At 52.2% G+C, this 23,934-nt stretch overlaps 1 protein-coding gene across 4 annotated transcripts; it reads right to left on the reverse strand.

Annotated features, from left to right (window-relative positions):
• Positions 1–2,472: 2,472 nt before the first annotated feature.
• Positions 2,473–22,961, reverse strand: ZIC4 (Zic family member 4). 4 transcript variants are annotated; one of them, XM_032630721.1, is made up of 5 exons: positions 22,517–22,961; positions 18,793–18,877; positions 12,170–12,787; positions 7,363–7,681; positions 2,473–5,259 (listed from the first exon to the last, which is right to left on the reverse strand). In XM_032630721.1, coding segments are annotated over exons 2-5 (1,008 nt in total). In that variant the 5' UTR covers positions 18,863–18,877; positions 22,517–22,961; the 3' UTR covers positions 2,473–5,258. The 4 variants fall into 4 exon arrangements, with proteins under 4 accessions (XP_032486612.1, XP_032486615.1, XP_032486613.1 ...); XM_032630724.1 differs by lacking the exon at positions 22,517–22,961 and adding an exon at positions 21,541–21,567; XM_032630722.1 differs by lacking the exon at positions 22,517–22,961 and adding an exon at positions 20,072–20,395.
• Positions 22,962–23,934: the final 973 nt, after the last annotated feature.

Here is a 23,934-nt window from a genome sequence, read left to right on the forward strand (position 1 = left end):
AAAGCCCAAAAACCGACACCGGACTCAGAGTAACCTCAGAGACTTATGGTAAAAATAAATCAACATCTGGGCCATCTTCAGTGTCAGTGTCTTAACAAGTCATGGGGGTGACATTATGGTGATCGGGTTTCTCCTGCTTCGTTCTGCACCGAAATAAACTCGATTCCCTCTCATTTTTCTTGAGCCTTTCAAAAACAAATGGCGTCTCTGCCTCAGTGCGCCACTGCACCAGCATCTGGAACTCTCAGAGAACATAAACTGTTTCAGGACCCTCAGCTAGCCTAGGTGCTGCCTGCCGCGGCACACCCTGCTCTGGAGCTTGAGGTCCCTGGGTGCCACGCTTTCTACGAGGGTCTGGAAATCTGATTCAGGGAGGAGCTAGGGGACGTGTCTGAAAGATGGAGTCTTGTGAGTAATAATAACAACCACCTTAACAGCAAGCACTGAACGGGTAATTCTAGATGGTTTCAAGGATTATCCTATTTCTTGCTCAAGACAAACTTGTGGAGATGATGCTTTGAAATTCTCTTTTAGCAGATGAGGAAACTGGAGCACAGGGAGGTTTCATCCCTCATCCGGGGGCACAGGGCCACAGGTGGACAAGCCCAGCCAATCTTCCCATCACACCCGCACTTTCTACCTAGTGCTCGCTTTCGAAGAAGCCAGTTGAAGGGCTCACTGGAAATCATTAGCAGGCTAAGGCGCCCCCAAACTGCCCTCGGGGCTGCCACTGCAAGATAGGAGGTGGGTAACTTCTTCAAAGGACATTAGAGGTGTTGTCTAGGGTGAGCTAGCCATGGGCACTCGGGCGAGGGTGACTTCACCCCTCTGCCAAAGGTCACACCATTCAACATTCTGCCAAAAATAACTTTTCGAAGGGAGCCCGAGAACTCTTAGGGGCAGCAGCGCGCAGGTGTCCCAGCGCACTTCCCCTTTCCTCTCCTCATCCCGTGATTCCTCGGCTCGAACTCGAACTTGGGAGGTTCCCAAGGCAGCGGCCTTCCTCACACTGTCCTCTCAGCTCTCGGGGATGGTTGGGCCGCGACTCCCCGGTGCCCCTGTGGCACAGTGTGGTCCCAGGCGGGGTGCGAAGGCGCAGCTGGAGGCGCGGACGTTTCCTCTGGCAGACGTTTCCTGGGGCGGCCGTGCGGACGGGAGACAGCGGGATCAGGCGACGAGCCTGGAAGAGCCCTGGCCCGGGGTGCCCGGGGCCCTTCTCATCCCCACCTGCTCCCACCACAAAGATTCCGTCAGTGAAAGGGCTTTCCTGAGTGCGCTCTCCCACAGAGGCCGGGCGGGGGGACCCAAACAGCAGGAGAGGCTCCTCTAACTGGTCCCGGACCCGGAGGAGGGGGACCCTTCGGCGAGAGGGACGGGAGGGGGCGCTCATCCCAGGACTAATGGCCAAGGACCTCCTCCCTCGCGGCGCCCACCGACTCGGACGTGTCGCGGCGGTTCCAGTGGCCGTCCCCTCGGGGCCGCTCTTTTCACACCCGCGCGTCGCCCTGGCACCTTTGCGCGCTGAGGTCCCTCCCGCAAGCTTCTCTGCAGGCCTGCCGCCCTTGCCCTACAAGCTGGTTCTCCCAGGTGTTCTCGAAGGGAGCCTAGCATCCAGACCCCAAGAGCCGTCGTCTTCCCGCTCAGAGCATCCCAAACCCCAGCCAGGCCCTGGAGACCCGACTTCTCCCTCTTCCGCCCAGGCGGATGCGGCGCCTGCGCAGTAGGAGCAAGGGAGCCCGGCACGCGAGTGCCCGGAGGCTCAGTGACCACAAGGGAGGGTGCAGCAAGGCTCTGGTGGTTCAGGTGCTTCTGATACATCTGAAATAATTTCTCCAGTGGCCGGGCTGGATAAGATCTAAAACTCACTGACGAGCCCAGTCTCCCAATCGGGGCTCAGAGAAGAGTCCTGTGGGCTGTAGCCACACAGTCTTAGGACTTGGCTCTCCGCAGCTCTCTGAAGGGAGTAGGGAGTCGAGAGGTCTGAGCATCCGCTACTCCCAGAGAGAGGAGCGTCCAGCTGGGAAGACTCCTGCGGGCAACTGTGCCCAAGGTACCCCATTAGGGCTTAGGGAAGGCTTGGAGCCAACCCGCCCTTTTCTTTTTCTTTGTTTTATTCCCGCCAGCTACCAGACATTTCTCTGGGAAGTCAGAGGTGGTTTGCGAGAGGGGGCGCGGTGCCGCGGAAGGCAGCCTTTCTCGGAAGACACTGCGAGCATGGTTTTACATTCTTCTCTTCCGCAATGGAAACCGGTTAATGAGTGCCAGTGTCATTGGGGTGAAATTGGGATAGAGGGAAGTCTTCTCTACGAAGGCTGCTTAGGTAGGTCCCTGTGTTTTTGTTGCCCCGAACAACTAGGCTTTAGAGTTGTCTCTGCGAAGCCCCGAGGGAAGGCAGGGAAGAAGACGGGATGCTGTGGAAGGGCCCCAAATCTCTCCCAAGATGATGAAGCAGTAACAGGACACTCGGATTCGAAAGGGGAAGGGGAACATCACATCGTTTATTTCCAAAGAAAATAGCAAAACGGAGCTCCATGTACACAAAAGCCTTTGAAGGGAAAAGGAATCACAGATTTTAATTCATTTTTACATATTTACAGCAAGATTAAACCACAGCTTTCAACTATGTTTTCATTCAACAATCACTTTCAGTAAAATACATAACAACTTTTTTTTTTCTTTCAAGTTCATAATTTAAGGATGCTAAGGGGACAGGTGATAAATCACAAACAGTGTGGCTAGAGAGGGTACCAAATAGTATAAGATTTCAGTCAGGCTTTCTTGGGTGTGTGAATTATGATTACAAGACATTTGCCCGTCTGTATAATTCACATTCATTGCAATCATTACATTGTCCCATAAATTAGCAATATAAACAAACATATGGGGACCTCAAGTAAACAAATAAAAATCAGTATAAGAGACAACATTTTGTAGCAACTATAATAACAGCATGGGTTACAGCTTGGGGAAACTTCTTTACAAATCATTTAGTCAGCACACACGGGGTGGGGAGGCTGGAACATCCTTGTTTATTTAAACCACCTTTAAAACTACATCAGAAGGTTTGGGGAAAGCTGGACGGGTGAAAGTTTCTTTCTTGGGTGCAATATGAAATTTAGAACTGCACATGTGGATGGGAGGGGGGCGTTTGCATGCACTTTGGGGTCGTGGACCTTCTGAACTCCAAATGCCAAGATTCTGAAGAAAACAGGAAATTATAAAAATGTCTCTCTCCCTCAAGCCACTCTCCTTTCTATTAATGGCAGAAAGAGCTTGCTGATTGCTGCTAGTGGGAAGAAACACACAATGGGTCTATTTTTAGCAGAGATTGTCTTCCAAGGAGCAGGAAATAGTAACAATTGCTTGGCTGCAGCCTTGGTTCCAAGGATTCTGAGCAAGAATATTGGGAACTTGAGGGGTCTCTAGGTGACCTGACTTGGACTAATTGAGTGCAGACCAGAGAAGAGAGAAGCAGACATACAGTGTAGGCTTAGGGTGTATACCCTCTGCCTGCGCTGTCTCTGCATTCTTTCCCTCCTGTCCCAGAGCCTGGGCAAAGGGCCCCTCAACATCTGCACACCTCCACAGGCTCTGGACCTGATGTCTCTGCATTGCTTTTGTTTTTCCCTTAGCAGGACTTGGCCCTAAGTTATCAGTTAGTGTAATGTGCATGTATTTTTTTTAAAAAAAGTTAGATTTTATCTCTTTAGAAACGGTTTGAAACTAACGGGGCAGAGGGAGTTTGACAGAGAGGAGAACAAATCGCTGACAAAGAACCTTTTACGTTTCATCAGCGTTGTTAGGACGACAAGCAGGAATGTCTCAGATAATAACTCCCACTTCAAAGATTTCTCAGCTCAATAGAAAGCGGACCATCCTTTTTATTCAACCACAAGGACTGGCACTAAAGAAGACTCCACTGTTTGATTTTTTTTCCACCGTGTTTATTTTTCCCCTATTCACTGGGGTACTTGGATAAAATAAACAACAAGACAATTAAGGGAACATGGACTTCTAACTTTCCTGCCATCTTCCCTATCCCCTTGGCCTTGGGCTCTGGAGTCTGTGCCCAGGGCCAGAGCAGGCCTGAGGGGTACCATACACCCCACCCTGCGGAGAAACAAGTTTGGGGGTCTGTGAGAAACTTCCGGGATAGAGGGGCAGAATGGGCTGGACTGGGGGCCAGAGTGAAAATGTCCCAAAGGCACAGTCTGAACTGCCCAGACTCATCCAGGGTGGCTCCTTTCCTTCCCCCAAGTCCCATTGAAATTCCGGCCTCCAACACGCTCAAGATGCTGAGAGGCACTTGGCACAAAACCGAGCTGGGGATGCTCATTTGTTAAGCTTCTGAGCTCGTCCTAAAGTTATTTACTTCTGACCCTGGAGCCTCTTTGGGGCGCAGTCAAGATGCACGAGTCTGTCTCCTCCCTTTCCTGAAAGCTTCCCTGCTGCCAAAGCGCCCCTTCCCCGCCCCCATCGGAGTGCCAGGTGAACCCCTAAATGCTGGCGAGGCAGGTCCTAAGGAGGAAGTATATACTGGAGAGCACAGTGACAGTATTAAATGGCGTGAAAGCAAAGGTCAGCGCAAATGTATCTTAATAGAGTGTCTGCAGTGAAGTGTGCCGCCTTTGAAGCGGCCGCTCCCCGCGCGCATTTCCATGGCGAGCCTAACGCGGCATGCTGATGCACCGTCAAACTCACACTTTCAACCCCAAAACCCGACTCTTTGAACAACCCGAGCTTGATTAGACCTTTCTCCTTTTCTTTCCCCTCTTACAAACCATTTCCTCGCCTTTAGAAACTCGCCATCAAACCCAAATGCGCCCTCTGATCACCGCAGAAAGCAGAAACAAAGGGAGCTGAGCGGCGATTCAAGCGGCCCTTTTCTTCCCTCACATTATTATCCATTTTTATTATGATCGGGAACAAGTGCCCATTCGCGTGGGTTTTGTTTACCGGAAATTAAATGAAAATGATTTAGTCCGCGTCAAACAAAAATATATACTTGTATACACAAGAAAAAAGGCCTGTTAGACGTAAATATTATGTCCTTAATGAAAAGCCTGGACGGGCTCCAGGCTCGGCCTTTCAGGATTTCAGTGCGACTTGCCCATTGCCATAGAAATCCTAACTTACCATGAAGATGCACCGTGGCGAAGAAACATTGCTTTGTGCGCGGGCCCTTTGATGTCGCAGGCGCAAGATGCGGGCACTCAGCTGCGCAGGGCGAGATTACCTTGCGAGCAACGCGGTGGACATCTGTAACAAGCAAATGAAAAATTAAAGGCGATTAGTGACCGACTATGCATTTTTATTTTATTTCATTATTTTGGATGGGGGTGGGAGGCAAAATGGGGCCTAGAAATAGAAGAGAAAGAAAGGAGTCCTGTTTGGAGAGGGGGAAATTTTTTAACATCTTCAGAAGCAAGTTCCCCAGATGCCCTCTGCACCTTGGCGGTGGGGCGGGTGTTTCCCGATGGGAAAGAGTTGTTTGCTGCCGACCGTGGGCCCTTGGCTAGGAGACCTCTGGGCCCTATTGTAGTGGCGGCAGGGCGGGAAGGGGATTGCAGACACCCTTCCACAAGGACGGATTCACTAAGGATGTATTTGGAAGATTCTGGTTTTTATTAGGAGTAATGAAAACAGTCCCTCTCCAGTTAGGATGTTATTTATCTGATGGAAGTGTGCGGCCACGGGGCAGGAGTGAGAATCTTCGAATGGTGTCTGAAGAGGAAAGAACAGAAGAAAATTCAGCAGAGTGACAGAATCAGGGTTTGTTTGCTGGGCTCAGCTTTTTAAATTGAGCTCTTTGGGGGCTCCCCCTAGGTAGGAGTACCACACCCCTACTTATCTCCAAATTCTTAGGGGAGTGGGATGGGTCTACCAAAACTTTTTTCCCCTCCGTTTTATTCACGTTCCCCCCCCCCCAAATCTTAGCAAGAATTTGAAGCAGCACCACCCTCCCTGCAGAGGGTGACAGACTGGGAACCAGGCCCTGATTTTTTTCCCCCCTTGGCAACAACTGCACAGATTTTTTCTCTTCCCTGCCCCCAACATCTGGTTCCTTTTCAGGGGATTTGGTACCCAGCATATCACATACACATTCAATCTAGACCCATTGAGTGTTTGCCTTTAAAACATTTATTATTGCAGTTCATCTCTTGTTCCCCTCCCCCCCCCCGCCTTTTTAAAATTTTAAACTAAGACCAACATTGTGCAATTTTTGACAAAGACCATCACAGAATTGACGTGATTCATCCAGACTCTGTAGCCTAAGCTGGATCCCTTTGCTGTGGAGGTCTGGCCTCAGTGACATCATTGGCCCATTCTGCACCCCCAATGCCAAGCACCCAAAAGATTCCACAGGCAGCTCCTCAACAACTGTGGGGTGTGAGGAGAGGGTGATTGTTCTCAGGAGGCCTCAGAGCATTGAATCTTAAAGCCCCTTTACCGCTCTTTTGTCTGTAATTCCTGTTGTTTGGACTCCCCTCTTACCCCCAGTATATAATGCATACAGAGCAGACAGACAGGCAGACAGATGTCTCTGTGTGCTTGGGCCAGTCTCTGGGGGAGGGGCATAAAATCCCTAGGGAAGATGCTGAACCTCCCCCCTCTTCCCTATCATCTCCTTTATTGAAGCGGTTGGAAAATTTTGCATCTGGGATTTAAATAGCTGGGGGAGGGGAAGTGTAGGGAAGCAAAAGAGGAAGGAAAGAGGACGGAAGACAACGGCTCAGGAATTCCCTCTGCCACCTTCCCGCCACAGGAACTTCCGAGGAGGCTCCGACTGGGAGCTGGGAACGGAGTAGTTATGGCTATCCGGGAGGCCCAGGCCTCGAGGAAAACATTTCCCATTCTGTGAACCACACAAGGACTTTGCGGTGTTACTTTTGCCGACTGCAGTGGCCAAGATTGCACAGAAACTCTCCTAATATGTTTTCTTGTTTACCTTCTGCCTGTCTCTTTCTCTATTTTCTTTATCCCAACCCTGGTTTCAAGCTACCCAGTCATGAGGGCGTCTGGGGGTGGGGGGCGGTGCTGGATGTGACTGTAGAATCCATATGGGTACCATATTGATATTTTAAGACAATGGACATTATAGCAGCAGATTCATTGAGCTCTAACAACTATTAGTGGTGACCTTCCTCCCTTCCTGCCTTCCCTGCTTCCTTCCTCACTCTCTCTTCAAGCCTCAATAACCCGGCCTAGACCTGGCAGTCAGGGTACGCGGAAGCAGCAACCGCAACAGCAACCCTGGTACCGAAGGCGGCGGCGGCGGGCCCAGGTGGCTGCGCGGGGCTTGGGGGCGCTGCGGGGGCAGCGGGGGCAGCGGGGGCGGGGCCCGCGCCCTGACACACGTACCATTCGCTCAGGTCGGCGCTACGCGCCGCCACCGCCGCCGAGGAGGCCACCGGGGGCTCGCGGCCGAAGTCCGACGAGGGCGACACGAGGGCAGACGGTGTGGCCGAGTCGTAGCCAGAGCTGGGCGGTGGCGGCGAGCGCCCGTGCACCTTCATGTGCTTACGCAGCGAGCTGGGGTGCGTGTAGCACTTGTCGCAGCCGCGCACTTTGCACGTGTAGGGCTTGTCACTCGTGTGCACGTGCGAGTGCTTCTTGCGGTCGCTGCTGTTGGCGAAGCGCCGCTCGCAGCCCTCGAACTCGCACCTGAAGGGCTTCTCCCCTGGTGGAGGCAACGCAGAGACATTAGTGCGCGTGGGCTGTGGCCCCGGCTCGGCCTCACTACCCTACCCCAATTTCTCTGCCATTTTTGGGAAGAGAGCCACCAAAAAATTCAGAAACCTCTTTCCCCGGCGCCGCAAGCCCGGCACCCCCTTTCCCCGCTCAGAGCGCGCCCCCTGAGCTTCCTCCTGCACGCCTCCCCCCCTCCCCTTCTCCCGCCGGGACCTGGGGGGAGGGGACGGAGCAGGAGAAACAAAGACTCCATCTTAGTCGAGTTTCCTTCCTGGAAAATCCTGATCCACTCCGTTTGTTTTCCTCCAGATTTTCTCCACCTGGAGCCAGAAGCGCCTTTGCCCGGAGAATAGAGTTGACTGAGGAGCTCGCATCTGCTCAAAATTGCTGTTCCAGCCAAATGCCTTTGCTCCCCACTCCCCGCCCAGCGGTCCACCCCAAACACATCCTGGCCCAAAGTGTTTCTTAAAGTAGGTTTTGTGCAAACGCCAAAGCGATGGAATAATACCAGGATGCGCAGCCGATGCACACGGCATGTGCATGATGTGCATTCGTGCTGCAGGGAAAGGTACTCTGAGCAATTCACTTCAGACGCGATTTTTACGGGGACTAGAGCCCCCTCCCCCTTCCCCTCTACCCCCTGAGGGCAAACATTTAGTAGCATTCTTCAAATCTTGCCTAAACCGTCCGGGATCCCTCCAGATACTCGCGCCGGCAATAATATTTTATTACGCTGCTCCAGCGGCTTCCCGGAGACTCCGCCGCGGAGAGCCGGCTCTCCCAGTCCTAACTCACTGCGAGAGGCCGGGCGGCCTCCCTAGACCACCCATGGCCCACGGTCCGGTCTCCCCAGCCTGAGCCGAGAAACCGGCAAGGCAGGTTCTGCCCGGGCCAAGCGGGATCCGGGGCCATTCCCGTGGTCGCGGTGGCTTCAGGATGAGCGCAGCTGCTGCGATCAGGCGAGGCCTGGCTCCGCGGACCGGAGGGCAAGCGGGCAGCCGGGGTAGGCCCGGGAGGGGCTCTGATCAGTGGTGTGATGCCCTGTAGAGCCGCGGGAAGGCGCGAGCGCGCGCTAGGGTGGAAATATTGGCCGAGGACAGAGTCCCAAGCCGGGAGCTCACCGCCGGCTGGATTTGCTAGCGTGTGGGGGAGGAAAGGACCCCAAGAACCCGGAAGCCCAGGTTCCTCTGGAGCTGCAGATGCTAAAGGAAGGAGAGAAAGAAATGTCCGCGTGCTGCAACAAATGGATGCTACCGGGCGCCCTGGGTTGAGGGAGAGACTACCAAGCGTCTGGCTAAGGAGGGAGAGATGCCCGGCTGGTGGAATGTTGCCTTTGGGGTTGCTTCTCCCGCCGCTTCCAGGAAAGATGGGTGCTTTGGGGCAGGTTTGAATAAACAAAGCCCCTACTCCCGAGTCCTCTTGAGGCTTAGGTAGAGCCAGAGGTTTGCGCACAACCCTCGCCTCCGCACGGCAGCGGGTTAGAGCCCAGGGCTCCTGCACTGCGCGGCCGCTGCGTCCTCCCGCTGCAGGAGTATTGTTCGCACAGTGGAACACTGGACAGTGCTGGCATCTGCCGCTTCTCGGCACAGCGGTACAGTTTTATTTAGAAAGATGCACAATAAACCCTATGTGCCCCTCGTTTTCTCCCCTCTGATCCCTGTTAGCATCTGCAAAACTAAAACTTTTCTTCCTCCCTTCCTTCTGTCTTTTCTTTCTAAAATCACTTACAAGAATCATGTAATTCAGGACCTGCAAAAGAAATCAAGATCTGCTAAGACAACAGAGGAGAAATAGAATTTGAGGTTGATTGCCACCCCCCAAATATCCCCCCCCACACACACATATCCCATCTTGTGACCGCCTTGTTGGACATTCATGTAAAACAGAAACAATGATTTCGTTCCAGACGAGGTACTGAGGCGAAAAAAGCAGGGCACTGAAGGTGATATGGGCAGCCTGGAAGTTCCGAGGCCCCTGGGAGGCCAGGTGAGGCCGCGCCCCCGCGCCCTCCCGGCCTCTCCCCAGCAGCGGGAGGAGCCCCGGACTCCTAGCCTAACTCTGCGCACCCCCGCCCCACCCAACACGCAGCCTCCCGCCCTCTCCCTCCCACCAGATCTGGGCGCTGAGCCCTAGGTGGGTGGGTGGATGGATGTGGAGAAGCAGGGTTGGGCCGGGATCCCGCAGCCCGCCCTGAGTAGCCTGGACCTGAGGTTGAGTCCTAAAAGGCCCGGAGTCTCCTCCTAGAGCCTCAGCAGCCGCGAGAGGCTCCTGACCCGGCCCGGCGCCAGGCCCGCCGGACAAAGTTGTCAGTGGCGGGGCGGTTCGAGTCGCGCCATTTTCTCGCACTTGTGGCTGGGCCGGGCTGTGCGAGCATTCCGCCCCGGCGCGGTCTCTTCTCCTCTGCCTCGGATCCCAGCCCTACCTCCCTCTACCGACTGCCTGGGAGAGTGGGGTGAGCCCGCAACACAGGGGTTCCGGGAAAGGCGGCAGGCCCGCGTCTCCCTCGCGGCGGCACCATTGTTCCGGGATTTCTGTGACCGCCGCAAAGCGAAAGCTTTCGGAGTGGGATCGGAGCCGCTGCCCCCGAAGCCAGGCCCGGGATTCAGATCCCGAAAAATCTCAACTCCTGAGAAAGCAGCCTATTCGCCGCTTCCGCGACTCGAGGAAATGAAACGCCATTAATATTTGAAAAGGCAATTATTTTCCTGTTGAATCGAGAACCGTCTTCATGAATAATTTGTAGTGAGGTCTATTGCCATTTGAGAAACATTTTGTTGTTTTCTCCTCTTTTCATTACTTAGGAGGAGGATTTGAGGGAAACGCCCAAACAGGAGAGGCTCTGTAGATTTTTTTTTTTTTTTAACTCCGGTGATAATGAATCAGGACTGCCAGTGGAAAGGGAAAGGATGCACTTAGAATTCTGTTCTGAATAGGCGCAAACCTGAGCCAGCTCGGGCGCACTGAACTTGATTCTCTGCTGTAGGTCGATTGCACTGAGAATTTAACCATTTTCTGCTTCACGGACTTCAAACAGTAGGCCGGCAAAGAGCAGTAAAAGTTTGTTTAAAACCCCCCTGTCATTAAAAATGAGTTCCTACTCTGGCTCAGGACTTCGAGTCTACCTTCGTGGTGCGGGCCGCCAGCTCAATGAATAGGGAGCCTGAGGGCGGCGATCTGGGTCTCACTTCTGTCCTTCTTCCCCTGGATAAAAATCGGAGGGAGGGAGGAGTGGGGGGACAAATGCTTGCGAGAGGTTGTGGGGGGAGGAATCCTGGAAACAGCTCAGAAAAACTATACATTTCCGAAATAAAGTAGGAGACTTAAAAGTGGACTTTAATCTGGCCTCCGAGTGTGCCAATGTCCTAGCCAGGGACCTTCCCCAAGACTGAAGGGTTTGGGCGGAGAAGGTGGGATTTAGCAAGCTTCTTTCCCGGGTAGTGCCAACCTGGGTGAGTTCTTTGACTCTAATAATTGAGGATGTTTTCACCAAGAATAGACGTGCGTAAGGCAGAGTGCCAGGGAGTAGAAGTGGGGCACCAAGCTGGAACTTATTTCATCCCCTCTGTCTCCCCCATCGGTCCCCTTCTCCCGCACCCAAAATGGAGGAGGGGAGATGTTGACTTTTTAAACTTTGAGGAAGCCAGGGCAAGAAAACCCTAGCTAAGAAGAATACAAACATCGGGCTGCTAAACTAATTAATGTAACTTCACAGGCTGTTCTGGGAAGTGTGAAAACTTTCTCCTTGCAATTGCATTAATTAGAGATGTTTCTGGCCAGAGGAGTTCAACTTTGCAGGCTTTTGAGAGGGCTCCTTTTCTTTCTGTTAACTAGAAGTAACAGATATGGTTGACACATGTCCCCATTTCACTTAACAGCTCAGTAAATGACATTTAAGGTGAATGAGTCTCCTTGGGTCTCTGCTAAAGCAAAAGGGAGGGTTTGTGAAACGTCCCGAGTGTGGGTCGCTAAGGCTCCAAAACCGGGGCAAAATTAGCCCATGAGACCCTCAAATCCTAAAGAAGTCACTAAGGGCCTGGTGCGCTCTCCATTCAGGTGGCAGTCAGGCTGTCAGGCTGACTATTGGAAGAGTGTGCCTCACACAATTCCAAAGGGACAGGGAAAATTTAAATTGTTCCTATGTCTTTACAACTTTGGGGAACAGTGCCCTTTAAAATACCTTAAAATCAAACTCCGTAAGCAGGGACCACACATTTGCACACACAGAAACCCAAGCATCCCCTTCCCAACCCCCAGAGCAGAAATCTCATACTATCCTTCCCACACACAGCCTCAGGAAACTTCTGTGATTCTAATTGAAGGGCATAATTAATATTTTATGAACTTGGCTCATGGAAACACCAAAATATCCCCCCTCCCCGCCCAGGTGGAACTTGAGGAAATCCAGCTCGGAGGGCCCAGAAGAGGCCCCCTGCCTCCCCAGAGGGTCCGAACGAGACAGACAGTGGCGAATACTGACCTGTGTGAGTTCTTTTGTGTATTTTGAGATTTTCTGATCTAGCAAAGACTTTGCCACACCCCGGGAAAGGACAAGGGAAGGGTTTCTCGCCCGTGTGCACGCGGATGTGATTTACAAGTTTGTATTTGGCTTTAAAGGGCTTGCCCTGGCGCGGACACTCCTCCCAGAAGCAGATGTGGTTACTCTGCTCAGGGCCTCCGACGTGCTCCACGGTGACGTGCGTGACCAGCTCGTGCATGGTGCTGAAAGTTTTGGAGCAGAGGCGCGGGGGTGCGGGGCCGTCGGCCGCCAGCCACTTGCAGATGAGCTCCTGTTTGATGGGCTGGCGCATGTAGCGGAAGAAGGCGCCGGGACCGTGGGGTGCGGCGAGGTTCATGGTCAGGTTCATGCCCCCGTAGTTATGCAGGGCTGCGGCAGCTGCCAGGGCGTCGCTGCGGGCCACAGGTCCCGGCGGGAAGGGTTCGGGCCGTGCGTACATGTCTCCGGGGAGCCCCAGACGCAGGAGTCCGTTCAAAGTGCAGCTAGGGGAGGCCTGGGGAGGCTGCTCGTGAAAGCCCGGTAACACCGAGGGGCTGGAGGCGGCAGCGAGCTGGGGGCCATGGTGTCCGGAGCTGCTACCTGTTGTTGAGACAAATAGCGCGAGTGAGAACAGGTGGCGAGGGCTGAGCGTCCTACCCGGCCCCAGGGGGCAGGCCCAGCCCAGCCACACCACGGCCTCGGTGGTCAACGCCGGCACCGAAAGCCAGACTGCGGCGGCTGCGATCCGGGCGGACAACGCGAGGCCAAGCGCCTCCACCGCGGTCCGGCTGGGCGGCTGTTCGGTAGAGCCCCCTGTCGCTTCATGAGCAGGAGAGTGATGGTGGCGGCGGGGTGGGTGGAAGGGGTAGTGGGGTGCGCAATGCTGAGGCTGTGGGTTGCTGGGTGCCCCTGGGCTCTGCTCCAAAGGGGTCCGACTGGCGCTCCGAGCGCGCTTTGGCGGCCAACTCCCCAAGGCCCTCGGGGCCGCGGCGCCCTGCGGGGGAGTGGAGGTGGGGGAAGTGGTGATGTTGTAGGTGGTGGTGGTGCCCAAGAGCCCCGGCCATATATACGAATTTCAGTGCCCAGCTCGGCTGGGAGAGGGAGGCCTGCTGCATCCTGGCCGGGACTCCCCGGAGCTCCTTAGGTCGGGGCGCTCACGCCACCGTCACCTGACAGCGGGGAGGGGAAAGAACAGCCATAGACAACTTCTGCAAAGTTCCCCCCCACCTCAAGTTTTGGGTTGTGACTTTTTTTTCTCCCTATCAGTCTTTAATGCCTACTTGAAATCCTGTACACTACAGAGGCAGCAGCGGGGCGCGTGAGATAGTGAATAGAGATTCGGGGCCGTGGCCCGGGCCCGCCGAGAGGAACAATCGCCTAAGTCGCCCATTGGCCCGCGTCCCTGTCCGACGTCAGCGATGACAGGCCCCTCTGCACGGGGACACACACACTCTCTCTCGCTCTCTCTCTCTCTCTCTCTCTCTCTCTCACACACACACACACACACACACACACAGTCACAACTGCTCCCGTTCCCCTCCCCACCCCCCAGCTCGCGCTTCTACTGCTCATGCGCTCTGACCCGGGCGCGGATTCTTTTCTCTACTCGTGAGCCCCCTCCCCCTTCTCTCCCCGAAAGCTGGGCAGATCTGCTCTGCCTCGCCGCTCTTGGAAGTGAGCGGGGCTGGGTTATGCCTCCATTCCCCACGGCTTTGGGGAGGGGGCGTTGCGCTGCACGTAAAGTCCTTCCGGGCAGACCGGACCCCCCAGCCCTGCTGGGGCCGATGGACAGCACCCGGAGCGCGGGGACTGCGGCCTGCTTCGGCAGCTTGTCCCGGGAGTCGGGAGGAGGCGAGGGCCGGGATCCAGGGAGGAAAGGCGGCTGCAGACTAGGAGGCCGGGAGCGGGGGCGATCCTAGGCTAACAGCCCTTGCGCCTAATTTTGTTTTCTCGCTTTTCCAAATTTTCTCGCGTCGCTCAGCTTTCTCGCTCTCCTTCTTTCTCTAGCTCTCGCTCTCAGTTCCACGAAACCCCTGAGCACACTTCGCCTTCCTACTTGGATCCTTTCTTCTCCCCTCCCCCTCTGTCTTCTCCCCACTCCATCCTTCCCACTTAGCCCTGCCGGCCCCTCCTTCCGGGTGCCTGGAGCGCCCAGAGACTGGCGGACCCAAGAATCTGGCCCTGAGCCGAGCCCCAGGACTGGGCCGGAGACGGTGATGACCTGGGAGAGGCTAGCTTCGAACCCACACCGCCCTCCCAAGAGGGCCTAAGAATCCTTCCCGCCGCAAATCACACCGACCAGCGGGCGACGGGCCAAAGAAATAAAGGCGAGGGGAGCGCAGCGAGGCGGAGCGGGTCCCCACCCCAGGTCTCTCTCCCACTATCAAATTGCGGTCCTGAGCTCTGTATTCTGCCGCCGGGCGGAGCCTTTGGAAAAGGGAACTTAAGAATCGTTTCCACTTTGAGCTCCCTCTGGCCACTTGTTGCCCGCGGCCGGAGTCTCTGTCTCTACTCGCTTGCCTAGAGCCGAGGTCACGTTTCCCGGCCCAGGCTGTGAGAGCGACCTCGGGCCACGGCCTCCTCTCGCAGGATGCCCTCCCGGGCTGCGGGTTCCTCTGTCTTGGGGCGGGGATCGGCCGGTGGAAGAAACCTTCAGTGCTGGACTAGCCGAGTGTGGCGTAAACAGGGGGGAGTGTCCTTTGTTTGTGCCGACCGGCTAGGGCCGGCTGCATCGCCCGGCGATTTAAAGTGCTGCTGGCCCTCAAGCCTGCGTTGCACTCAGTAGCCGAAAATGCCAACCTAAGTTCTCTCGGGGCTCCCCGGCAGCCATAGAAAGTGCCCTCAAAGCAATGAAAGACTTGGGTTTTTAAGAGAAGTTTGAAGGATTGAGTAAAAGACCCCACTCCCCTAGCAGAGGTGAGAAGTTTGGACAGATTACAAGGAACTCTGATGAAGTTGATTGAGCTGCCCCAGCCATCTCCAGCACCAAGAACTATTCTTAAACATTTCCTGGTCAGTAAATAACGGTTTCTTTTAAATTTTTAAAAATAATTAACTTATTTATAATGGTTGGCAGATTCTTTGAGCCTTTCTTCATTTAATGCATTGTTCCTGGCTCAGTGCTGCAATTTAGCGAGGGATTAACTTCCACAACAATTTTCCTCGGCTTTGACAAGTCCAGGTCTTTTTGCTCCTCCGGCCGGAAGGGCTTAAGCAAGCTACCAATAGATGCTGAGTTAGCATTAAAAAAAAAAAAAAAAAAGTTGAAGGAGAGCATTTGACAGCTGAAGCCCTTCTGCTCTGGAAACCAAGGGCTTCCACACAGCAGTGTTGAGACTAGACTTGGAGGATTTGTCTCCTTTCTTGGCTTTCACCCTCTCCCACACTCTCGCTTTCTGCGGTTTATCCCTTTTGCCCACAGGTGCCTCCTCTCTGTTTTCCTGCCCCGTTTTCCCTTCCTCAAAGCGCTGGTTTCAAGGCTTCTCACCACGCAGGTGTCTTTTGAATGATACAGTTGTCTAGGCAAACCCATGAAGGGTTCTGAAAACAACAAAGACCAAAACAAAAAAACAAACCAGCATATTCCTCTTTGGGGCCCCTTGCCCAGCACTTTCTCCTAACCATTCATCAACATAGAACTTAGTCAGCCCCTCCAGCAGCACTGAGGCCTAAGTGCTGGGGCAATGATGCAGTAGTCCAACAGTGAAAATATTCTTTCCCATCCGAAAGTTGGCAATCTACAACCTACTGTTCAGGATGTTTGTCAAACTAACCATCTAATTTGGCTTCCATTAAAACTCTGATTTGCACAAAAACGAAGCACTTAATATGTACACCGTGACCACACCTGCATCAAAAGCTTTGAATAATAGTACAGAACAGGAGTATTCAAGTTGTTTTAGGTTGTGGACCCTTTTGGAAACCTGGTGAAGCTAGTGAACTTTAATAACCCTGTGCTTTTGCCCACACTCATAACAGAAGAAGCAGCTATAACATTCCATTAGAAGGTGGCGAAAATAAAGATGCGTTTTTTCCCATCCAAATCTGTGGGACCCCCCCACCCCGAATTCTAAGCACTGACTCCACAGACTCCAGGGCTAAGAAGCAGAAGTTATATACAATAGACTGTTACTTCACTACAGTCTCTCTTGATAAGTTTACCCTTGAAAAGCTTTGAACATGTGTATGGCTTTTTGTGCCAACAGTGAAAGGGCAGATACATCTGATTCAGCCAAATTCACCGACAGTAACCTGGCCCCATGGAGCTCCTTCCCAGATGCAGACTTCTTTTGAAGCACTGAAAACATCTGGACCCATCCCGGGTAGATGCTTCTTGAATAGTCAGGGGTCAGTTGACCTAAGGTCGCTAAGGTTACCTAATCTTTGCAAGTGCCTTGAAGCCACGCGGTTCACACCTTGGTTGGCTGAACACAGCAATGGGACCAAGCATTCTCCCAGAGGGACATTTCCTCAGGGACAGAGATCGGGAGAAAAAAAAGCCATGTTACTCACTAATATTTATAAATAGGGAACTTTGGGTGATTACATAAGGGTCTTCAAGGCGTATCTCTGAAATAAGCCCCAAAGCAGTATCCAGCTAATCACAGATGACAGATGGGGCACCGATGTCAGTGAGGCATATTTTAGCTTTCAGGGCCATTCCTTTGAGTCTTCCAGTGCCCAGGTAGCAAGGATTCCACGTTTCATTGACTATTCATTGGGCAGGCTAAGTAGTGGTGTCCCTCAGTGGTGCTCAGAACTTTTCTTTCAAAAGTTATCTCACCACACTTACCCCTAATACCAAATGTTTGGCTGAAGCATTCTATTCCTAACCATGCTGGGGGTTATAGCATTGTTGAGTCCACATTTCTGCTTGATTTGCAGAAAAAAAAAAAAAAAGATACATTTGCAGCTCAGAGATCTTCAGCAGAGTTTCAAGAACCACTGGGGGTTTTCATGGGGGCCTATTTGGAGCAAGTTCCACCACCAGACTCCAAACATCCCTCCAGACCTCGAAATCATGCCCTAAGCACCTTTGTTTACCCAAGCTGTGACAAAGAAACATCATAAACTAAAGTGATTTCCTAGTCCTGCTGTATAGAAATATATTTGGTGGCCCTACCATCTGTTATAGCTCCTCATATCACTGGCTTAAGTGGGGGAATGTCTGACTTCCCTTCCTTGGAAAGGAAACAATGCGGGAGATTTCAGATCAATAGCTGGGATATTTTTTCCATTTTGATCTTTTCAACAATGCTAAATGATGATTATCCTGTTGCAGCTTATGCCCGAGCCAGGATCCCAGAAGCTGAGGGCCACTGCACAAAGCCTGGCCAAGCACAAACCTTGTTGCCTGAATATTGCGCATCTAGGTCTGCAGTCACTTGTTCAATCCTTTCTTCCCTGTTTCTGGCCAGGGTACCATCCAAAATAAGGGGGCAAATCCCTTCGTAGGCTATTCACAGACAGAATTCAAGATTCCTACAGTGAGAGGTTGTCTCTGGTCTTGCGGGAGAGAAAAATAACAACTTAAGCCCCAGGAGCCTTCCGTAGGTCCATGCCCACATCGCACAGAAGAGAAGGGGTCTGTCAGGATTTTGAAGATAAAGGAAGATATTCCTCCCCTCTTCTATGGAAGTTTGGGCTTTAATCATCATTAATGGAAGTACGTATGAAAGAAAATATGCTTGGATAAAATTTAATTTCGCAGCAAACCATCATTTGACAACTGATTAGGAAACATTGTTAAAGGATCTTCCAGACCAGCACTGAGGAATTAAAACAACGGAATTTACATAATAACCACATCTCTCTAGAGAATTTGCCATCAAATCATTCCAAAATAATAGAAGAGAGTCATTTCCTAAGTTGTCCATTTAACTTTTATTAAGAAGGTTGCATTTCCTACCAACAAGGGAATACCTTGGAGGCAACCATCAGCTGGTGGTGTAGTTGAAATGAGGGAAACTAGATGCCTGAAAGGGGAAACACCCAACCCTAAATCATATGCTTATTCTAAATGGAATATTAAATTAAATTCTTCACAATGAAGGTATTCCTGACAGAGCGGCTGTCAGTCACTCCCTGTTCAGACACCACATTGTGGGAACATCGTGGCTGCCACATTGCGGAAGGCTGGTGTCCCTGGTAAAGATGATGCATATCATGTAAACCCCATCACCAAGATCAAAGTCTGCTCCTTTCATGTAAGCCAATACATGTCAAACCTCATTCCAATCAAATCGTCCGGAAATGAATTCAAGATGAATATGTCATAGAATAATGTGACAGTGGAACTGCAGAAGGTCAGGGGTGGTTGTTTCAATGAGAGAGTCGTCAAATATTAATTCTAGAATGTCCAGATGAGTAGACATTGAGGGGGATTAGCTGGCTGCTGGTGGGACGTTGTGTCGCTGATTTGTGTGCAAATGTATCAAACACCAAGGTGTTGTTCTAAGTTTCATTGGAATTCAAGAAACACCCCCAAACTCACAACCAACATAACCAAAAGACCAAAAAAAAAAAAAAAAAAACATACAAAAATAACTTCCTACTTAAAAAAATAACTTCAGCAAACCAATATTCAAAAGAGGATATTAACTTACTTGACTCTTTCAGGGCGTTTCGGTAAAGCCGCATTCGTTTCCTCATCACCAAAGAAGTCTTGTATCTCATTTTCTGACTTTGAGCCTGTTTGGGAAGAAAAGAGAGACAGTCACTAGTTAAAGGATTTCCTACATGCTCGTATGGCAAGACTGTGTGGCCTGAATGTATGAGTGAAAGAAAGTGTTGGTCTGAAGATCTTTTCAGTGTTTTCTTTGACTATTTTCAAATTTGGAAGTGAAAGAAGAGTCTTCTGCTGGGAACTACCCATATTTACTGCAAAATAATATATCCTGGTTGATAAAAAAATATTAAAAATCATCACTTCCCAACTAGATTTTTATCCGTAACTTATTTGTGGATCTCCCTTACAGGTAGAGTTAAGCACACTTTCGGTCAGTCAGTGTTCAAACGTCTCTCACTCCAGAATTTAAACTTTTTAATCTGAGAAGCCCCCCTCATTTTCTTTAAGTTCATTAATTAATTGAGTTTAGTGAGAAGGGGGGCTGGGTGTCCTCTGGGAGGTTAGCAGGTTAAAAATTGAGTTGTAAGTGTTGGAACTGATGGGAGAGGAATTTCTTTGCAGGCGTGTAGCTCCTGTTGTGCCCAAGGTGGTGTGGAATCCCCTAACCCTCGCATGGCTTCCACCCCCTCACCCATCTGGAAGCCATCGCAGTTGGTTTTTGAAAGTGAATATAAAATTCACCAGTTTGGGGTGGGGGGAGATTATTTCTATCAATTGGTCCTGGCTGTCCACATTTTTTAGTTAAGCAGCTTAGAAATAACCCACCCCCACCCCCAAAATATTTGCATTCCTTATCAAATTCACTTTTTGGATAGAGCTATCCAGCCTTTGGTCACCTTAAAATCTTAAACTCATCTTGGGGACTTATGCATCTGTCAGGCAAGGCTGAAGGCAGTGGAACAGCCAAACAGGCAATTCACCCAGCCCCAAACCTCAATCTGGCCTAGAAAGACAAACAGTCATTGAAAAGGTCTCAGGCTGGACAAACACAGCAAGCTCTCTGTCAATGAGGACGTCTGCCTGTCTTGACACTCCAGCCCACAGAACAAGCAGTTGTTTAACTTGTTGAACCACAGGCCAAATCCAAGTGGACCTCTGCTATCTCAAAGACTTTCCAGTTCTCTATGCTCAAAGATCTCTTTCTCTCTCCCTCAACCGCCAACCCGGGCTTGAACTAGCTTAGGTATTTTCACCTTTCACTCCCCCTTCTTTTCTGGGTCCAAGCCTGAGGGGTGGGAGTAGGGGTTTAGACTCACCTTTTCCCAGAGGGTTTTATTTATTTTCGATTCTTTCTAACCAAAAGGCATCTGTCCCCAAAGGTAATAAGCTCCTTCCCGCACAAATCAGGAAAGAAAGAAAGCCCAAGTTTGCATTCCTACAGAAGGGCAGCGTGCTGGGTGTCCTTGCTCTAAAATTTCCTCATGGCAGGATGTCTGGCACAGGAAAAGTCCTGGTTGGTTGGAACTAATAGAATTTACTTTTTTGCTTCAGAGGGAAATGGGTGTGAGTTTCCCTAAAGAACTCTGTCCACACCTACAATGCTGCTCGAGCCCTCCCTTTAAGAGGCCTGGGTCCCTTCTATCCCCAGGTCCTGACAGTCTTTTGTGCATTATAAACCCACAGGCATGCAAACAAATGTCTCAGAGGCTGGACTTCAGGCAACTGGGACCAACCTTAAGCTGCTCCTGTAGCAGCTCCATCACCGGCCTGTGCATGGAACCTGGGTAAATATCTTCTCCTTTGGTTCAAACTCTGACCCCACTTAGCAAGCCAGTCATCTCGCTGAAGGAGGGGTGAGAGAATCTAGGAGCAGCCCCTGGGCCCCTGGACCTGAGATCCTTGCCAACCCAGGGATATAAAAGCCCTGAAAATGTTCAGCTTGGTTTTCCCCGAAAGATTGTTCCTGACTTGTCTCCTCACACCAGCCCTGGGCACTGAATCACCAGTCAGGAGCACAACCTGGGGACTTATTGGAATCTGCCTTCTTTCCCTTGAGACAAGAAAAGAGTGCCAATGAGCTTCAGTAATTGATCGTCCCGGGGGAGAGCTATGAAAGTGGGCCAGTGGGTACAGGCAGAAGACATCATTTTTCTTTGGGGGGAACACCAAGCCTGCACATTGTGGGGTCGCCCTAACAGGCGCAGGCCTGCCCAAGGTCAGAGGTCATCTTCAGCCTGCTTCCCAAGCCAGCGACTTCAGTCCCCGAGACTTCCCCACTGCTCCACACAGATTAAGCCGCAGGAGCGCCGGCAAAGGCATGTCCGCCTCTCGGCCACAGCTCGGCCGGCGGGGCGGGTGCAGAGCAGGGGTCCTGCAGGCTGTCTGGGAGCTCCCTGGCTAAAGGCAAAACGGCTCCGGCCTCTTCCCGTGGCCTGCTGTCGCCAGCTGCACCCGGAACCTCCCTGGCTCCCCTTCATCAGGCCCTCAAACACCAGGAATTTGGGCTGTGAGGCTGGGTTGTGCGACGGCCTTTTCTCATTCTTCTGTTCCCTAGAGGGAAAAGCTGAGGTTCCCCCAGCTGGGGCCTGAAGACTGGGCGACCTCCGTGTGCCCAGAGTAGAATCTGCGTTAGTGGGTCGCTTGAAAGACCAGCCTGGACATTTAACCATCCCTTTGAACACCCCCCCGCACAAACCGCCGGCAGCCAGACAGAGGAAGGGAACATGGTGCCTCTTCGCAGGTCGCTCTGAGGCCAATGCTGTCGGGAAAGGGGTAGAAATATGACCTTGCGATCCAAAGGGAGTTTCCTGCAGACGGTGCAGGCCAAGTTCCAGCCCCTCCAACGCCCCTTCTCCATTCCAAAGACCTTGCTGGCTCCCAGATGTCCCCATGGACCATTCATCAACCCCAAACTTTCCCTTCGGGGCAGTTCTAGCTTTGTTTCACAGCCTGACTCTGTTCCCGCCCCACTTGTCCCTAATTTCCAGGGCCTCCATGTGTCTAGGGTAGTGGCCAGAATCCCAGGTAGCTGCGGCCTTCTCCTTTGAGAGCCAGTCGTAGCCCTCGTTCGCATCCGGGAGAAAGAAAGTCAAATCCCAAACCCACAGCCCGCCGCGCGCAGAGAGCGGGTCCCAGCGGTCAGCGTCCTGAGGCAGGGCCAGACTGCAAGAAGGCGAGGATGCGGGCCCCGCAGCTGACCCAGCCGGCATCCCCAGTCAGGTAGCGGTGGAGAAGCTCCATCATCTTGCTGCCAGCCGGGGTAACTTGGCTCCTTTGACCCTGGAGAGGGGAAGCCGAGTCTTTCCCTGCCATCCTCGCGGGGGCAGGACGGAGAAGCAGTCTGCAGGGGCCCCTTCCTGCGCGGGCCCAGCTCACTCGGGGCGAGGGAAGCTCTGGGCCACGACTCCCCTTCTTGGGCCAACGGTGGGGCACCCAGGCGATTTACAAAGAGGGGAGGGAAGGCGGGCAGGCAACAAGCTGCCCTTGGTCCGCGTGCCAGTGGGAGCCCCATTCGTCCCCCTTGCACCGCCCCCCAGAAGAAGGGATGGACTCATCTCCAGCGTAGCCTCTCGGCGGAAGGGCCCCCTCCTCCCCTCAGTGTCAGCGGGGTGGGGCCTGTACCCACGGTTGGGGGGCTACGGAGGGAGGGGATGGGGGAAAAATCTAGATGGGCCTCTTACCCCAGTGGGGTTTGGGTGCCTCCTACCCCGCTGCTGGGGGTACAGGTCCGGTCTGTCTGCCCCCCAGACTCACGCACTTACCCCACTCCACCTGTTGCCGGGATCGCCTCATTTCTGCACATCACTTTGAGGTGCCTGAGGGGGACCACAAAACCCTCCAAGCCTCTCTTTTGTGGTTCCAGCGAGGCGGGCATCTTTCATTTCTCCTTTTCCAGCTTTCGGGAAGCAGTTAGGGAATGTATGATGAAGCAGAAATGAGCCGTCAGGATGATATTTTAATGGCTTATATGTCACGTTGGTGCATGTGGCTTTGAACTGGAGCCGCTTGCGTTTCCTGCAGAGAGCGCCGCAAATCCCACTTGATAACTTCTACAACCCACAACTTTTTTTTTCTCACATTCACTCTTACTCTGTATATTTGGACGCGTTTCCTAAAAATACCCTCTTGTCAACGTTCCCCTTGGATATTCCACGAACAGGAGAGGAGAGGACTGACTTTTCTTTTTTGAAGAATTATTTTCCCTCTCCCCCTCCCAACGGCGTCTACCCTTCTCCCCTCAGGTCCCCTCCCTTGTTGTTGTTGTTTTTTTAAAGGCAGGAGAGGTGGGTTCAAGATTTGTTCTCCCTGGTGAAAGCAGTACAGCCTCTAGAGAAAGCCTCTCCTTGCAGATAAGAGTTTTACAACTGCAGTGGAAGCAGGATCCAAATTTCCCTTGTAGGCAGCAGAAAAGACTCTGAGTGGCTCCGATATATCTTTTTAAAAAACAAAGTATATAACAGTTTCTTTTTAAAACCGCCCCTCAAGCCCCATCCCTTTGCCTTCATTCCCCCATCCTTGTTCCACTCAAAGCTGGCAGGGAATTCGGGGGCTGCTGCACTCAGACTTGTTGCTGGGGACCGAACATTTGATATTTTTTTTCTTTCTCAAATTTCTATTTCCCAGCACAACAAGCGCAAATGCTCAGCCAGTTTCCTTCAGACACCAGGAAACCATCCCAGCTAACAGAAGTCCAGTTTTGAGCAGGGAGAGCCCAGGGAAAGGGCAGCTCAGCTCGCCAGCCCCAAGCGAGAATCTAGTCGATGAAAAGACCAGAAAGCCAGAAAGGAGGACAGGCCGACGCTGACCCTGCCTTCTTCCAGCCTGTGCAGCCCGAGCAGGCGACTGGGCAAAAAATGTTCATTTTCATCTTCCTCTTGCCCAGGCACTGGTGAGTTTCCTAACGGGGCCGCCTGTGAAAGGATGAGTTGAGGTCTCTTTGTCTGAGAAAAGAGTTTAGGGCTGTGATTCAGCTGCAAAGAAGCCAAATGAAGTTAGAAACAAAGGGCAAATTGAAGGATTCCGACTCTTGGCTTTTTGTGTTTTCCTTACTAGAAAATAATTAGACCTAATGAATATGCAGACTCTTCAGCTAAACCCTCGGCCTGGGCTGCTGGGTTTTAAACAGAGCTGCGGAGAAATGCAACCTTCATCCCCCAACCCCCCGCATCCTCATGCATTT

Source organism: Phocoena sinus, chromosome 4 (genome assembly GCF_008692025.1).
Source record: "Phocoena sinus isolate mPhoSin1 chromosome 4, mPhoSin1.pri, whole genome shotgun sequence".
NCBI lineage: Eukaryota > Metazoa > Chordata > Mammalia > Artiodactyla > Phocoenidae > Phocoena > Phocoena sinus.

What these genes read in the sequence shown, in the direction of transcription:
- ZIC4 (XM_032630721.1), bottom strand. Translation starts at nt 18,862, where the DNA reads ATGAGATACAAGACTTCTTTGGTGATGAGGAAACGAATGCGGCTTTAC. An exon ending in AAACGCCCTGAAAGAGTCAA is followed by an intron (nt 12,788 to 18,792) that starts GTAAGTTAATAT and finishes TCTCAACAACAG; the next exon opens with GTAGCAGCTCCGGACACCAT. An exon ending in ACACAAAAGAACTCACACAG is followed by an intron (nt 7,682 to 12,169) that starts GTCAGTATTCGC and finishes TGCCTCCACCAG; the next exon opens with GGGAGAAGCCCTTCAGGTGC.